General features: G+C 55.4%; 4 protein-coding genes across 4 annotated transcripts; 3 read left to right on the top strand and 1 right to left on the bottom strand.

The window, feature by feature from the left end:
- Positions 1–267: 267 nt before the first annotated feature.
- NCS57_00738400 (uncharacterized protein) lies at positions 268–1793 on the top strand (the record flags this gene model as incomplete). Its single annotated transcript, XM_053057238.1, has 2 exons — positions 268–1550; positions 1637–1793. The coding sequence occupies 2 exons, from the start codon at positions 268–270 to the stop codon at positions 1791–1793; spliced, it is 1440 nt and encodes a 479-aa protein (XP_052913433.1).
- Positions 1794–2376: 583 nt separating this feature from the next.
- Positions 2377–3282, top strand: NCS57_00738300 (Autophagy protein 5; the record flags this gene model as incomplete). Its single annotated transcript, XM_053057237.1, has 2 exons — positions 2377–2691; positions 2821–3282. The coding sequence occupies 2 exons, from the start codon at positions 2377–2379 to the stop codon at positions 3280–3282; spliced, it is 777 nt and encodes a 258-aa protein (XP_052913432.1).
- Positions 3283–3499: 217 nt separating this feature from the next.
- NCS57_00738200 (uncharacterized protein) lies at positions 3500–4939 on the bottom strand (the record flags this gene model as incomplete). The annotated part of the gene is made up of 1 exon (XM_053057236.1): positions 3500–4939. One exon carries the CDS (start codon positions 4937–4939, stop codon positions 3500–3502), a length of 1440 nt encoding a protein of 479 aa, XP_052913431.1.
- A 456-nt stretch (positions 4940–5395) lies between these two features.
- On the top strand, positions 5396–6107 carry NCS57_00738100 (uncharacterized protein; the record flags this gene model as incomplete). Its single annotated transcript, XM_053057235.1, has 2 exons — positions 5396–5537; positions 5587–6107. The coding sequence occupies 2 exons, from the start codon at positions 5396–5398 to the stop codon at positions 6105–6107; spliced, it is 663 nt and encodes a 220-aa protein (XP_052913430.1).
- Between the last annotated feature and the right edge of the window lie 11870 nt (positions 6108–17977).

Here is a 17977-nt window from a genome sequence, read left to right as displayed (position 1 = left end):
GCATTGCGTGCCTTGGTTTGCGAATGCCAGGTTTGTCAAACGCGAATTCAGGCTTGAAGTAGACGACATCGAGATGGAGGTTCCCATACGGAGGTATTCAAGTATATAAGATGCAAGACATCTCGCTGTCTGCAGATCTGATTCATTATCATCAACAACTACAAAAACAACATTCTCAAGATACCCAAAACCTCTTAACTCAACCCCATTACCACAAGATACCCATCAACTACCCAACACACATCAACTACCCAACACACATCAACCATGTCTGGTCTCATCAACAAGGTCAAGGAAGCCATCCACTCGGACAAGTCCACCGAGCAGCCTGAGGGCACACACGGACCTCACTCCTCCAGAGTCGCCAACACTGCCGATCCCCGAGTTGACTCTGACCGCGATCACCGTGCTGGCCACTCCTCCAACCTCACTGGCACTGGCGACTACTCGACTGGCACCAACTACACCACTGATACCCGCAACACCCGTGGCACCGACGGCCCTGCCACCAGCACTGATGGCCCTCACAAGTCCAACGTGATGAACAAGATGGACCCTCGAGTCGACTCTGACCGCGACCACAGCCGCAACATGGGAGCCAACCCTCACGGCACCTCTGGTACCGGCGCCTACAACGCCTCTGATTCTACCCGAACTGGTGGCATTGGTGGCACAACTGGCACAACTGGTACAACTGGTACAACTGGTATTGGTGGCACAACTGGCATTGGTGGCACAACTGGCACAACTGGTACAACTGGCTACTCCAGCCGTGACACTTCTCTTCCTGAGGGCACTGCCGGCCCCCACAGCTCTCGCATGGCCAACGCCGCCGACCCTCGCGTTGACTCTGATCGCGATGGTAGCCGCACCGCTGGTACTGGTACCTATGGCACTTCTACCACCGGCCACACTGGCACTCACGGCACTCATGGCACTCATGGCACTCATGGCACTCATGGCACTACCGGTTTCGGAAGTCGTGATACCTCTCTCCCTGAAGGAACTACTGGGCCCCACAGCTCTCGCATGGCCAACGCCGCTGACCCCCGTGTCGACTCTGACCGCGACGGCAGCCGCACCGCTGGTACTGGCACCTATGGCCAGACCACCGTTGGCGGTGGAATCGGCGGTACCACTGGCACCTCTGGCTTCCCCAGCGCCGGTACTGGTGCTCACGGCCCTTCCGGTCACTCTTCCGGTCTTCCTGAGGGTTCCACTGGCCCTCACAACTCTCGCGTTGCCAACGCTGCCGACCCTCGTGTCGACTCTGACCTCGACGGTAGCCGCAATCTTGGCAACCGTGGTGCTGGTGCTGGCACCACCAACTACGGATCTTCCACTGGTACCCACGGTACCCACGGTACCCACGGTACTCACGGTACCCAGGGCACCAGCCTCGGTGGCGCTGGCGGCGCTTACGGCACCGGCCCTGCTCCCAGCACTGCCGGACCTCACAAGTCCGACATGATGAACAAGGCCGACCCCCGCGTGGACAGCGACCTCGACGGCAGCAAGACTGTCGGCCGCGACAAGACTTTCGAGCGCTCGTAAGTCAACACGACCCGGCCGCAAATTTTTCCCCCATCCATAAGAGAAGATCACTCCTTAACACTATGTTTTCTCCCTGTTACAGGAACGACTATGCTGGCAAGGACCCCACAGATGCGGCCCAGGTTCCCCCCTCTGTCCTGCAGAAGCATGTGCCATCCGAGATCCATCATGAGCACGATGAGCACGACCACACGCGACGACACAGCGTTTCCCACCAGGAGAAGCACCGGGGCCTGTGAGGAGGACAAGGATGAGGATACTGTTATGACTTACGCATATGTACATTAGTATTTCTTATGATGCTTAATGACTATTACTCTTAAAACATTGTCCACTTCTGATGCCATGATTGTGAACACATAACCAATTAGAACAATGAACGAAGTTGTACAACTAACCCGAGCGCCTTGGAAATAGTTGACGGACTTTTATTATTGGCTCTGATCAATATTAGCTTTCGTTGGGTCAGGACGACAAGGGCTATCACTTACACGCGACAGTACGGAGTTTACGAGGAATCACCAGGAGTTCACCCAACCATGTATATATCGGATTTCAAGACCAATGTGGTGATTCAATGATATCTCTACAGCCCGACATAAATGCACCCAAACTGTTTTGTGATTTTGTGACGTCCATAAGGCAGACTATGAAGCATGAGGTTGATCGTTGCTGCCTTATCTAATCACCCTCTTCCCCTCCATGAAAGCTACCCTAGACAGCTGCCTGGACCCGAAATTGGACCTTCTTTCAACACCACCACGACATCTACTCGCTCACTCCCTCTCTTCACCATCATCATCTCACCATGCCCTCGCCATAATGTCTTCCTCTTCACCCATCCCTCAGGCCCTCTGGAACGCCCGCATCCCACTACACGTCACGCACCCCTCATCACCGACCACGCCATTCATCACCAGCGTCCCGCGCTTCAGTTACCTCGCCCTCCTGCTGCCGAGGCTGTCGGCCTTTTTCGGATCTCCCTGCTCCAGCTTCCACTTCGAGGACGTCCAGCTGAGGAACCTGGCCGTGGGGCTGCTCGTCGACCTGTACCGCCCGAGCCTGCCGTGGAGGCTGACTGTCAACGATGGAGTGGGGTGGGATATTGCAGATACGTTTCTTAACTGTGTGAAAGAGGTGAGCTTGATGACATGTTTAGCACGCTTGTATTACCTCGATTCTATCAGTTCCGCTTTGGGATGACATCACGCAGCTGCCATTTGATGCCCATCTTACTGCCAAGGCCTTGCTCTGACGTGACCTCAGGCCGACTTCATCCGCAATGGCAACGCAAACCAAATCATGAAAATGTCCAAAGACAACACGACTCAACTCTGGAACGCAGTCATAGACAATGACTATGCTTCATTCAACCGCATAAACAGCGGTCTTCTCAACGCCCCCACAGCTCTCAAGCACATCCCGCTGCGCATCTATATCCCAACCTCATCAACCGGCCCGGACTCATCCCCAACGCCCTCAGAGTCTGGCACCTTCAAAGTCGTTCAATCGCTCGTACCTGCATCGGGATCTGACCGTCGGCCAAAGCTACTGGGGCAAGCGCTCAAGGAGGTGCTTCCAGGCTTGTTCCCCAGCAGTCGAGATCCTATCCTGGCTAAGGTGGTGATGCACGGTGCTGGAGTACCCTTTGCCGCACCCTTGGAGGAGTTGATGAGAGAAGCTGCATATCCCGACGGATGGCTGTGCCTTGTTGTTATCGTGTTATAACGAGTTACTGGATTTGACTGGCATAGCAGGGCGTATGGAGGCGTTTGGGATGCACCTCGATGCTTACTGGGATATGCATTTATGACCACGCTTCTTGTAGAGCCACATGATGGGCTCATTAGATGATTGCTTTTGGATACACTTTGTTGACGCAAGTCTCTTGACAACCCGCTAACTTATACAGATGCACCGGTCAGGATGTGACAAGAATATTTCACTATGTAAAGGTAATCTTCTTTCCCATGAGGCTCTTGTACGCGTCGTCAACGGCCTTCCTCTTCTTCCTCCTTACCTCCTCGTCCTCTTCGATTTCCTCCTCTTGATCAAAGTCATCAGGACCAGGAATCTGAGGCATCCAAGCCCGAATCTGTCCGTCCATGTGGGAACTGTATATGGCACCGATCGAGTTTCCGCCTCCCATGACAGCACCAACTTGACGCCCGCTACCACCTGATCCACGCCACACGATGCTCGTTATGCGATTTCTACCCATCTCTCCTCCCCGTGCACCCACGGGGTTTGTCACGCCGGGACTACGGAGTCGAGTTATCATATTGCCGTCATGAAGATCGAGGATGAGGATCTCTTGGTCATTCGGCCAAAAGAGAAACTCATGCCCAGCTGAAAGGCTAGACGGTGATACCAACATGCTGGCAGTCTTCGCATGTTGATTCTGAATGAGCGAGCCAAAGCTTGCGAGGGTGTTGGCTCCCGTGGCAGCGTCCCAGACCCGAATGCGACGGTCTAGGCCAGCTGAGATGATGTATTTACCATCATCTGTCCACTGGAGGCCATTTACCGCATCATCATGGGCTTGCGCAGAGGCTCTAAACCGGGGTATTTGATCGCCCACTCCCGCCGCAGCAGCATGATTCATCTTGTGGACAATCCCAAGCGAGTCTTCTTGGTCGAGCTGCGCAATTACACCGCCAGCACGCCGAATATCCCATATTCGCACTTTTCCATCCGCATGCCCACTCGCGAGGACATGCTCGTGTCGTGGACTCCACGCCGTCGACAGCACAGGGCCACCATGAGCCACCAAGGCCTGCACCGCAGACCCGGACTTCAAGTCGACGAGGCGCACGTTGGAGTGCTGTGTAGCGCAGGCGACGACGAGGTGGTCCGCGATGGGACTCGTAGAGTGGGAGTATATCGTCGCGTTGAGGTCAAAGACGGCCGAGAGGGCGCATCGCTGCGTCGCCCACAGCTTCAGCTTCTTGTCGTACGAGCTCGAGAGGAATGCGTCCGGATCGAAAGGATAGAAGGCGAGGTGCGTGATGCCGTGAGTGTGTCCTGGGAATTTCCCGTCGTCCGTGGACCTCGCGATGCTGCTCACGGGACGAAACGTGTGGAGGGCATGAGGATTCGCGCAGGCCTCGAGGTCCCAGATCTTGATGCCGCCCTCAGCGCCGCCCGAGAGGAGGATACGGCCATCAAACTTTTCAAGAGCGAGGCTGCTGACACCTGCGGGATGTGCGCGGATGTTGTGGGCGCGCTCGTCGACGCCAGCCGGGTCCGACCTCGGGGTCCTCTCGCCATTGAAGCGATGCTGAGGCGCGGGCGCAAACGAGCCCAGAAGCTCTGTCGTGACGGAGCGGGTCAGGTCTCGGGGGCTGAGGTCGCCCGCCTCACGGGCAAGGAGGTTGGACAGCATTCATCTGAAGTGAATCGCGCGCGCGCAGGGAGACGGGACGAAGAGGCTCGAGATGCGACGTGAATGTTGAAGGTTTGGAGTTGAGGCTTCCATCGTCTGGGGTTGATGATGTCAGCTGAGTTCTGCAAGGGGACCTGCCTACCGCTCGCTACCCCACAATTGACCGCTTCAAACTTTGGTTTCTCAGCCTCAAAACTTGCACTCTTGTTCTATTTCGCATTATAACAGGAGATATCGGGTTTTCAGTCCCTGGAGCTCGTCAAAAGATCTGCTAGTCATTCGAGACTAACTTGAACGCCATCTTCTGCTGCAGCCTAAGAACCACAGTGAATCCTGACAGACAATGCTTCACAACTATCGATGTAAAAGTGTCACATACATCACCACACTTTTACCTTGAAATAAGGAATAGTTGGATATCCGGATCAAGGTTTTCATACCTACCCAGTCGGAACCATGGACAGCCCCAGCGAAAGCACACGCGTCGTGCCAATTCTCAAGAGAGATACGTCGAATGAGCCAGAGACTCCAGAACCTGAACACATTCTCACCAAGACATCACGGCGTCGACATGCAACCGTCTATGACGCTGTAGCAGGTGATGAAACCCACACCCACGCACATGACACAAAACTCACGGAAACCAGGCAAAGTCTCATACGAACAGGGCCCAGGGACAGAACCAGAAGAGCCTCAGTACACCCCTCGCCACCCCAAGGCCATCAGATACTCCACCAAAGACACTCCCCTGGCACCCGACGAGGTCCTGTTCCGCCGTAAGGACGCCCCAGAGCGCTACTTGGAGAACGACATCTACTACGCCCACGAGAGGCGCCTCCCTCGCGGTGGCCAGGGCGTTCTTCCAGAGAGCGATCTCCTCAAGGCCATCCATGGCTATGCGAGTGCCTTTTACGGCACAAAGGACGGCGGTCGCAACGGCGGCCCGGATGAGCGGAGCATGGACGAGACAGCGCTCATTGCGTTTGGGATCCTGCTCGAGGAGGCTGGCAGGGAAGTCCTCGGCCGCCGTGGCGATCTAGTCTTCACCGAGGGCCAGGACGACGACGGAGAAGAAACGGCGCGCCAGGATGCCCGCATTGTCGGGCACGATGACGTCGAGCTGCGGAGAGGTCCCAAGCGGAGAAAGGTCGATGCCGATGACGAGTGACCTGCCCGTCTCGTCTCGGTTGACGACGGGGCGAGAGAAGATCGCCTTCAGAGTTGAAACTGGCTGGCACGGCTCAAGTGGCAGTGTCTGGTACTTTTTCTGCCCCATTCGACAACCACTCACGTCGAGAAGCGAGCCCGTGATCGACATGCCAGACGTCAGGAACCCTGCCTGGTCCGTGATCATACCGCTCCCAATATCTCAGCCTATATTGACGGGCTTCGAATGGTCTGAGATGTTTTTTTTTAAGCACGATTCGGGCGAGAGGCGGTTTTGAAATCCTGGTCGTAAGCTCAGTGGTGGAAGATATCTCACCGTGCTGACGGTAGACGACTATTCGACGATATTCGAGCTCTCTCCAACGCCAGCTGTCAAGGAACAACGGAACCCGGTATAACGCCTTGGATGCAGCCATTGGCCCTTCTGAGACGTTGCTTGTCTTATCAGGATCTGCTCTGATATACGCGGGGAAAAAAGCAGGGGTGCCAACTTGGAGATGCCTTCTTGGCAAGCATCGGAAGCCACCTGACCGATACATAACAAACGATGCGGAGGAGATCTTCAGGAGGCTGAGTCTCGGCCCAACGCCGAGCCGTTGTTGTTTCTGCCGCGCTACTTGTGAGCCGCTCGCTTGACCAGGGATTCACCAACCGCCTTGGTATATAGTTGACGACGCTGAGGCTCGGAGACAAGGCTCCGGGGAAAGACGAGGGCAGGGTCCATCGACAATAAACCCTAGGAGATACTAAATATGGGCAATAGAGCCTACTTGGCGTATCCGGCCTGCTAAGCTCTCCGAGGAAGTATGATGATGACGAAATACCCTGTAGTCCATGACAACACAGCGTTGTGCGGATAACGGGCGTCGACATGAACCCGACGGTTCATTCAGCCTGGTCCGAACTGCTGGTACCTTGGCTCAAGCCTCAAAAGTTTCTTTGATGAGCGAGGCTCTATTGCCAATAGTTGGCTCTGAATCATCGAGATAGACTTACACCCCCAAATCAGGCTAAATGCAGCCCCGGATGGGGATCTTGTTTCAAGAGACCAACATTGCCCATCTTGAGAATGAAAAAGTTGATTGTGCGAAACATGGACCTGGGCCTGTATTGTCGGCCAACCTGCACACCATCAATGGTGATGCCCCATCACGGTGAGCCTTCAGCACGGTGACCAACTCGACAAGTTCCCACTCTTCCCAGGTACCGGCGTGACGTGTCTTGCATCAACAGCCGTGTAAATATGAAGCTAGCAAGAGAGGGATAAAAAAAACATCAGTCAGACGGGAACGGTGCTGCACGCTCAGATCCAGCACCACACGGACTCCATCATCAAACTAGAGGCAGAAAACAGGCCACTTGAGTGTCAATTTGAAACATGACCTACCATTGAGCATTGGAGGACAGTAAGAAAACGGCAAAGAACTAGAAAATTCTCCGCAGCGATGGGACAGAGAGGCCCGACATTCTAGGCTTGTTCTCAATCAATGAATCCTCTGCAAGAGAGATCCATGGAACAAGCCACCCTCGACCTTGGCCGCAAGCCTCAGCTGCCGGCACGGACCTCGAGATGACTCTGGCGTGCCCAGTTGATTGCTGGCCATGTCATGGATTGGAAGGAAGCATGACGGTGGGAGTGAGTGAAGACGTACGTCCGTCGCATGGAGTAATCGATCGATGATTGAGTCTCCGCGGAGAGTAGCGAGGATGGCGGCGTGGTATCGAGGACGGGTCCAATGCTTGCTTGATCAAACCCTCATCAGGGTCTTTGAGTTACTATTGAAGCAACGTCGGTAGTTGAATTTGTTCCTTGTGAGGCTGTCGTCAAACCAAGTTAAACTCCACGTCCGCCTTGTGATTCCACACCCCAGTCCCTTTAGTCTCATCCGTCAAGAGTAAGACATTGGCCGCCGGCGCCCTCTAAGGCTCGGCCTCTTCCAGGGCCTCGACGGGCTTGGCTTCATCCATGGCGGCCTGCCTTCTGCATTGGGGGAACGCGCGCGCGGCTTTTCTCCAACATCAGCTCACATTTCAAAGCCACTCGACTCGTCCTCTTACCCACGCCCATCCCATCCCAGGATCGACACAAGTTTTTCCTTTTCCCGCCCATGGAGAAAACGCCACAGGGCGCGGTGGAGAAAAGGTCTCGGCTAGCCTGCGTCGACTAGTAAGCCTCGAAGCCATCAACACCATCTTTGAGACATTGGTCCTTCAACATCTGTCCCCCTTTGCAGCGAGCGCGTCTTGAAGACGCCCACACAGCGGGCACAGAAGAGGGGGAAACGCAGCCATCATATCATGGACTCTGACCCAGTAACCCACAGTAAGAGCAACGGAGACATGGCCTCATACTGGGTGAGGGTTCAAGAATGGGCAAAAGCCTCCGTCGACGCGCGCACGGCGACCTCATGGAACCGAGACCCATGTCCACGTACGTGTTGTCGCTGTAGCGCAGGTAGCTGCTCCTACTCAACACTCTGTTGCATCCTGAGCCCAAGTGCCTCAGAAGCTGCACGTACGCCTGCGCGTCCGCCCGCGCCGTTGCTGCCCTCCCCACACGTTGACGCCGTTTCTCGACTGCGCTCAGACACTGACATGGATGGGCGAGCGTTAAGTTACTGGCGTCGGCGCGGATGGGGGAACCTGCATCACCAACACGTGTGACGAGTGCAACACCAAACGCCGGCCGCACAACCACAGACAAGACAGGACTGGGCCGTCTCATTGGGGCTCTTCTGGTTGAGTGCGATGCGATGCATTGCACTACGCCCTAGCTTAGACGCGACACAGATGCAGACCCGGATGCCGCTTGTGAGCCTCACATTTGCCCATGTCGCATCGCGAATGGCCTCCTCTTTTTTTCCTTTCTCGCTCGGACTGTTGCAATAGTCCGACTCTGAACTACCCACGCACACATACATACATATCCCACGCCGGCGTACGGATACGCCGTGTCTCGCTGCGCGTCTCGGACATCAGCTCGAGGTCATGTGGCCGCTGATCTGTCTGACAGCACGTCCAGCAATCATCAAATCGTCCACCTGCCAGGGATGAGGTCTGTATCCAAATCAACAAACCCCGCTCCTGGCCTCGGTCACTGGAGCCAGCGATACACTCCCCCGCTTCGGCTCTATCCTCTCGTGACTCGAGGCATGATAACGTGATGATGATATGCTTGCCGCTTGACTGGTTTCTGGTCAATCTCGGTAGTGTGGTGAGCGATGCAGCAGCCCTCTCTGCAACCGTCAGAGCCGTGAGATTCGGCATGGGGTCGAGATCGGAACTTCAGGGATGGCCCAGCCTCGACTGCCTGCTTCGTGACCCCCTTCGGCCGCCGGATGCCCATTCTCCATACTCTCGATTTGCAGCTTCGGGTACCTGGGTTGACAGGAGGCACACGGATGACGACATGGTTGTCATGTCATATCATGAATCCGTCAGGGTCGTGGCCAGACCAGGCAGGTAGATAGATATGGAGAGGTCATTCTGGCTGACGTCTCTCCATGCCAAGACCATCACGCCTGGTATCGAATGAATTCCAGAACAGAAGGGCCCAATAACCAGGTAAATGGGCTATAGGCATGCTTCGCCCGAGTGAAATATGACCTCTCACCCACAATCCTCAGTTTTACGACTGCCCAGCCACCCTTTGTGGTTACATCGTATGACCATGGACCATCGATTTCAGCCGCCGAATCCTCTCGCATGAGGGAACTAGGTTCTCTCGGAAACTCAGAGGACCAGGGCGATTAGCCGAGAGGGGGTTTCACGCCTATCATGCTGACAAGGTTGGCGGCCAAATCGATAGGTTGGGTGCCAAAGCCATGGGATCCCTGATGGGACTGCCAAAGGCGTGTCAACAATGGACGTGCGAGCGTATTGTACTGTCAGCAGGAAGTTGAAGAAATAGATGCCGAGCTTATGCACATCTAATCCATAATGCATAGTGACATGGTCGTCTTTGCGGTTGGCTGCCTCTTGGTTGCTTCAACTGCCAACAGGGTAGCCAGAGGCCAGATACCAAGTATCTACCTCCCTAGGCAATGCGACAACTCTGGATATTCGGCTATAGGTGGGTAAACCAGGCACGGAACCTGTTTCAGCATCTCCAAATGTCCTCGAAAAGGCAAGCGGTCTGCAATTTGAGCCGCATTCTTGGGACTTTTGGTCGACGGCGTTGATCTCTGGAATCCCTGTCGTACCCAGGTCGGCGATGATGTGAGCTACGGCCGAGGTTCCGCACACCGAGTAGTATTATGTATGTATTTTGTCAGAGTGACTAGCCCAGCACTGATGTGCGAAAAGCTTTCCGATGGATTTTCCGATCGTAGTTTCACCATGAGGTGGTCTGAACTCTGACTCTGGGATCCCTTGTCTTGCGAAGTGGTTGTTGAGATGTCAGCGACAAGGGACCAAATACTAGTTGGCAACTGTCAAGGCTTTTAGACTATAAGAACCTAGACTATAGGTAAATATGTCAGATCGAAACACTGGCATTGAATAAGTGTCGAAATGAGATGAAAGACCTTCAGATGCTACGCAGCGAAGAGGAAGGGGAAGAGGCTGGCTCCTGATGGCTGCTGGGCGGAGTCGGGCACCACGCCCGACCGTTGGCAACGCGAAAGCGGGTTCTCAAAAGCGACAGGTCATAAAACTTCTCTTCTAGAATAACACGACCAAGTGCTCGGGCTCGGGGCTTCTCGCTCGCTCTGCTGGTGAGGAAGGGAGCTCCCTGAAACCTTGGCCTCAGTGACCTAGCAATACAACGTCGGCAACCTTGCCCGTAGTTGTAGAGACCGGGTGAAAGGGATTTCCCGTGTCATTGAGCTTCCCAACTTGGGTCTCGCCAAGACCTTCTCGGTAGGTGACACAAACAAAATGGCTGGTGTCCAAAGAATGGACGAAAAAAAAAAAAAAAGGAGCAGTCGTCACAGAGACCTGATCAGTCCGTCCGGCTGTGGCTGAACGGCAACCCCGTCAGTCATGATTTTCTGTGCATGAACCGGCGGCTCGGAGGACGTGGGTCAGCCCTCATCAAAGTCGACCCTTTAACCTCATTCGTTTTCTGGCCAATACCTCTGGTTGGTCGGTTTAGTCTGTGTGGTTGTCCCGACATGGCAGATTCAAGCTGAAAGGGACGTCATAGCCATCGTTTTCTGGAGGTGGCGATCAAGGGAGGCTGCAACATGCATGCCCAACGACTCAGTATCGTCACCGACGACGTGGACTCGGCTCCTGTAGTGCCTCGATAGGTCAAGGGGGAGGCAACACACAAGTGCAAGTTTGCCCACCCCCTGCCGCCTTCGCCGCCTTCGCCGCCGCCTCCTCCGCCTTCTCCGCTGAAGGATGCGGAGGACTTCCTGGGCCATGTACAGAAACAAGAGCCCAAGTGAGACACACGACTCACTCAAAGGGAACAAAAGGAGGCCCAAAGTATTGGTGGCGCTGCCTTCGTCCTGCATTTTGCTGGTGTGCGGCCTTCCATTTGCTGCTGCTCCCCCCTCCCCTGACCGATGCGGGACACTAGAAAACACCAAGAATCCGTAGGCTGGTGGCCCATGCTACCGCCACGTTTTTTTCCTAGATTCAGCCGCGCCGTCGTCTCCTTTCCAACGACTTAGAGCAACTCACTCGTCGTGGAAAAAAGGATGGGAGGGGCGGATGTCTAATCCACTCGGGACTGCAACGACGATACCCCGTCCTTCTAGCGCAGCTTCATCCCTTCTACTCATTTGTGATGGTGTTAACCTCCACTTGCAATTCTCTTCTAGTTGTTCCATAACAACGTCTGGAGCCAAGATAGCGTACGGAACCTCAAGAAGCCGATTCCGCGTCCGCACCGGCCCGCAAGCGGCGGCAGAAGGGAAGAACCGCGGTGAAGCCAGAGCTGACTCGCCGCCTTGGTTTTGCTTTTTTCGCCCATTCTTGTTTCTTTTTCTCGTTTGTGGGCAATTCCGCTCCAAGGGAGGCATGCAAAGAGGGCATGGTTGAGTGTAGGGGCTGGCTCTAAGAGGCCCGTCTGACCCAGTCCCATGTCGTCGGTGCCATCTCGTGGCGGGTGTGGCAGCTCACCGCGACTCTCTCAGGCTGCTCGGTCAGTCAGCGTCTTTGCTAGTCTCCCCCAGAGCCGGGTTTCTTGCAAGGTAGATTGCGCTCACGTTTCGTTATCTCAAGCGAGGCTCTTGGGGCACGGCCATGCGCAATCTTTGAAGTTGCTGTGGACCGCCCAGAGTTCAGATGACAACGCCCCCAGAGCAAAGTCCATGTTGTTATCGTTGTACGCCTGGGCAACCTTAGCGATGGTGCATGCCGCAAAGATGTTCTGCCTTTAGCCAGCTCGGCCGGTGACATTGATGGCCAATCACATCCCCAGTCACCTTCCAGGGTCATCCCCTTGCTACCGTCGCTTCTGGGACGTATGACGAGCCCGTCGTCTCGCAGCCCACGACGCCAATTCACCTAGACGGACAATCTTGGTCCATTAGCGGCGTCCCAGCGATCTGGAAACCTCAGAGACTGACGGCCGCCGTCGCCGGGGTTCCGCATCCAGGCATGTCAAGGAGGGCAGGACCAAACTGCGAGCAATAAAAAAAGCAAATGATGTTATCCATGAGCCAGGACAGTGACAAGTACGGAACGGCTGTTGAGAGACGAGACCCAGTCCAGTACCGATATGCTGCTCAGATCAGACGGTCGCTATCTTTATCCCCACACCTCTGACGTCGGCAACATTGTCCTTTCTCGGACGTGCGCTAGAAGGGCCTTTGGAAGAACGGGCCACAGTTCGACTTTGGACCCCAACCTGGGAACGTAGCCAATGGTGACGCAGGTCAAGTCACTCGATGCTGCAGCATGGGAATAGGTGGTGTCGTCGAGATGTTCGTGACCGAAACTTTGATGCTGTAGCGAAAACAAACTGTTGGATAACCACTACGTTGGTTTATCCAATGGCCTGCGTCTCCTGGGGACACCAGAGCTCGCATGAAACGTAGACGGCGTTAGGGAGCGGGTGCGGCATTTGAGCCTCGGTCTCTGGGCACCCGAGACTTTGGGCTGTGGAGTGGTTCAGGACCCTGCAAGGCTGCAAATCAACTGGACTCTTGGGTCTGATGAGAGGAGTTCCAACAAGCCTCCATCATGGCGCGTCGATTGCTTGCTGATCGATGCTCTGAAACGCAGCTCTGAACGAGCTCTATCGAATAGACAACCGCCGTGTGCGGGGAATAGGCAAAGATGCGATGCAGCCCAAGATCCGGGCAGAGGGGACGTTGGGCACAAAGCTCTCCATGGCGATTGTCGGCGTTGATGCCAACTCGCTGGGTCCCCAGATCGACGAAACCACTCAGACTTTGTCGATTAAGCGATGTTACAAGCATGCGCTTGGCCAGGGGCGCTGACAAGTACAGTACTGCTGGTCATGTAAGGTACAGGATACAACAGCATCTGGCCGGGGATGGATGGATGGATGGATATCTTTCGCAAAGTGCGCACAATTCTCTCGGCCGATTTGAATATCGTGGCCGGGGTTGAGCGACTTTACATCGTTCGGCGAGTCAGATCGAGCGCAGGTTTGAGGCCGGATGGTCTGCACCACCATGTCCCATTCGTTCAATCTCTCACATTCAGTGCTCTGGGCGGATATGACGAGTGAGACATGGGTGTAGTGAGGCTGGGCACATCCATAGTGCCATGAAGATTCTGCTCTGCGCTGCGTGGGAGTCGACCGAAGGCACTATCGCCGGAGGGCGGGTTTCGCGGGCAAGACCCGGAGCATCGCATCGCATGGTGCACCCCGACATCCAATGCAAGCAATACATCGGCCCTCTGCAACGGGTCCAGTCCAGCACCAAGGCACCTCTAGACAGGCCTGCCATTGCATCCATCGTACATGCCCCTTCTGGGCACCCTTGAGTCGTTGACAGTCGAGTGGATTTGTTGGCTCTAGCGGAGATGAGGCCATGTTCCAGAAGCCTTTTGGAGCATGGAAGCCGATCATGGAGAGGCTTGGCGCTCCGAGAGACCTGTGTGTTCATTTGGCGACCGGTTCATGGTCCCTGTCCCTTCAGCGGGAGATGAAGGCTATGGGGATTGCGCAGTGGACCTGGAAAACACTAGCGAGACCGTATCGAGAGCTTGAAATTGACGGGCACGGAGCGAGCGTCGTCGACAAATTTTCATCCTGTCCGGTGTCTGGTCATGTGTATCATGATGTGCTCGCCAGCAGACAAGACCCACCCACAGCAGACATTCATCGCCCGTGAGGTTGATAGAGGAAGAGGCGGTGACGGCCAATATGCAAAGTGTTCGGGGTCTGCCTCATTAGCCGGCCTGTAGTTGATGGACCATGTTGAATTGGCTGTCACGCTTTGTCGGTCAGGGCGGGAGTAGTGGCTGAATGAAGTGAAGCGGCGGCAATGGGGAAAATTTTTTGAAAAAAGATTCACAGTGAGAGCAGAGCCAGGAGCGGGTCAAAGCGTTATTGGTGGTCTTCCATGTCTTGCTTTCCATCCATGTTGTGTCTCCCACCCTGCCTGCCCTGTCTGCCACTTTGCTTTGTGATGCAGGCCTCCCGTACGGAATTACCCGCAACATGGCTATTCTTCTCGTACATCGGGTTTCATGAGAATAGCATTGGGAGGCGTGCACATTCTTTTCTGGAGGTGATGGCACCCGGCAGCTGATGCGTAGGAAGCGCTGGCGAAACGGAAAATTGACGATGCGAGACCCTGTAATCAGAAGAAGAAAAGAAAACGGCCCCGCCCATCCCCGTCGCTGTGTCCCCATGTCCAGCCAGCCGATGTGATGTCGGATGGGGTCAAAGATTGGAAGCTTGGAAGACCTCGTGGAAGTCGTAGAATGATTGCAATCCTGGCTGACTCATTGCGATTGGGTCGTTTATCCATGCAGGGCCCACCAAAATCTCGTCAAGTGTTTGCCGTATCGTATCAGGTCGAAGAGAGTGCGGCCAGTGGGTGCACTTTGTCTGTGTCTGTGTGTTTTGGACCGAGATGCTGTTGTCGTCGGCCACTCCAGGAATCCATCAGGGTCTGCTTCCTTTGTAAGCCAGGATCGTGTACACGGAATAGGTCGTCATCGTGACACCGGCACATCGATGCCATCCAGTACAGGGCGTGCCGGGCCGAAAGCTTGTGTAGCAAAGCTGTTGGGCTTAATTTCGGGAGCGAGACCTCCCTCAGGCCTGCTAGGTCCGCCCAGCTGGTAGCGAGCCAACCTCATCAACCAACCTCAAGGAACGGTGTGGGTGTTGGCCGTGGTAGACTGAATGCAAGCGGTCACGTCTAGGCTGGATCGCTGGCTCGTCGCGTTTCGGAAAGAAGGCAAGCGGCAGTCCGATATCAGACAGAGCTGAGCCGCGCTGGCTGAACCTGCTGCTTCAGGGCCCTAGCGTTTGCCGATTGGACGTCAGCTCGCATCTGAGGTGCATCGGGAGTTGAGGATCGCTTGAGGTATCCCATGTTAGTGAGAGGGATCGACATGGCTGCTTCCTGGGTGGTGTCTAGCGACAATTGGCATCAACTGGGACCTGCGGCTGTTGGGTTGGCCCGCCCTCGGCACCTCACGCCAGGGCAGTTTTCCTTCCCATTCAGTCAGCAGCGCCATGCTCCTGGCGCGGCAATGACTCAGTGCTTACAACGACGGATGCCGCCTCTTTCATTTCGAAGCCCGTTGCGTTGTGCGACTTCAGATGACAATATGGAGGGCGCGGCTAGCTAGGGGCTCTGGCCACCAGGTGACCATGGGCCATGGTTGGATTGCCGACCAGCCATTGATAGCCTCCGTCAAGGGTTTGTCGACTTCTGAGGTGACAGTTCTCCTTTTTATTCGGCTGTCTGAATTACGGACCGACAGGATGGATGATGATGACAGCGAGGAAGGATTTGGTCGACTAACATGACGACTTACCCAAGGTTTGGAACACGGGTACCTGGACCATATTCAGCTGGGCGGTCTGGGGCACTGCCTACTTTGACCAACCAGGCGGCCTTGACCAGGCTGAGAGGCAGGATCACGTTGGACCAACCAGAGGCGTGAGAGGACAGTCGAGGCTGTCTGGCGTGCTTTTGTCCTTAGCGACGTTGCTGCTGCCCTCGCTCTCTCGGGCCCGGGCTGCTTGCTGGCCCTCGCACTCCCGCGGACAGCGTCACCTGCAACCTCTCACGTGGCACGGCAGCCTTCAACAAGGTCCAACATCCTTGAGGGATGCGAGCCAGGGGTGAGGGATGTGTACTAAATGTCTACGATCAGTGCTAATGCCATCATCGTGATCAATGTCCGTGCAGTTCAGTTCAGTAGGTGGTTTTGTACTGCAGGTTTGTTGACTGGGCTGTGCCCAGTTGGCGGACTCTGATCTACGGAGCAATCCCTGGGTAAATCGCGTGTGCAAAGTTGGTCATTGATACGTAGGCACCTTGTTAGACTTGGTGGAGGATCGGATGAAAGAACGGCGATGTCGCCGCATCTTGGGCAGCTTCCGAGCGTATTCGATCTCGGAGGGTTTGACCCCTCAAACTGGGCGTTAGACATGCGTGCACTTAAGTTGGGTATCAAGATTTCCGTTATCCTTCACCTCTTTCAACGGCCCGTGGTAACTGAGCGAGAACCGGCAAAACCTTCTTCGACATGATCTGCGGAGCGCCAGCCTCCAACTTGCCATATCCGTCCTTGTCCTAGGACCTTATCCGCCGGGATTGACGTGGTCTCCATCAACTGTAAATAGGTGTCCGGGTTCTTTTGCTGCGTCGTACAGAGTACTCCGTACCAGCAATTAATTGTCATCTGCCCGTCTCTTGGACTCGAGGGAGTACCTCCGTATCCACCCACGGTTTCGAAACCTCATCGAAAATCAAAGCCGGTGGGGAGGTTGTCCCTCGTCGCGCGCTACACGACGCTTAAGGTCCTGGGCTAGTACTGGTCTGGCTCCACGCCACGGCCACGGGGCCTCCACCACACGCACCAAAGGCCAGCCCACCATCACTCTCGCTCGACTCACGGGAGCAGGCTCCTCCACAGCTCCCCCTCGTGCGTCCATGTGTGCGTGCTCCTCCATCTCCCGTTCCCTGCGCCCTCGTCCTTCGGCCGGTTGCAAGGCCCGCCGTCGCTGTTGCTGGTGCTGCTACTGCTCTTTCCGCCATCAGCGCCGCCTGGCCATTTGCTTTGGAAGCACACCCGCCACTTTTCACCGTCCATTTCCATCATCGCTCAAAGTTGCGGTATTGAGTTGGCGTGTCGCATCTCGCGCTTGATTGTTATCTGTCCGTTGCTTTTGATCTTGCTCTTGCGTGCTCGATTGCGTTCGCGCGATCTCAATCTTGGTCTCCTCCATTGCGTCTCCTTCATACTACAGTATTACCTACCCGACATACGTGCCGCCTCATACGAGCCTGGGCTGTCTGGCCGTCCCGCGCGTTATTGTCCACATTCGGTAGTCACCAGCCGACACGATCCAATCTTTCTCAGCCAGAAGAAAAGAAAGAAAAAGAGAGGGCCCCCGCCTGTGGTTGTGCCTGTCACGTCCCAGCACCAGCACCAGCCAGCACGCACCACACGACGTTGCGCTCCCTCATCAACCCGCTCCCTCTCCTCTTACGTACGTACGTGCCTCACGGGCCCCAGTACCTGACGGCCCCAGCGCGCGGGCGGTTCCAGGTACAGTGACCTCTGCCCACTCGGTCGGCAGAGTGGGTGCTTAGGGTATTGGGTGCAGGTGGTGGCAGAAAAAAACGGGCAAGCAGGGGTCGGCCATCGCACGCTCCGCCGACATCATCCCCAGTCTTCGTCAAGCATCCAGGTTCTTCGACCCCCTGGTTCTGTTAGCCTCCTCCGACTGTCAACTCGGCAGGGTCGGTTCCT

The sequence above is a fragment of the Fusarium keratoplasticum genome, chromosome 5, assembly GCF_025433545.1.
Source record: "Fusarium keratoplasticum isolate Fu6.1 chromosome 5, whole genome shotgun sequence".
Taxonomy (NCBI): Eukaryota; Fungi; Ascomycota; class Sordariomycetes; order Hypocreales; family Nectriaceae; genus Fusarium; species Fusarium keratoplasticum.
This window is presented reverse-complemented; position numbering and strand designations above follow the sequence as displayed.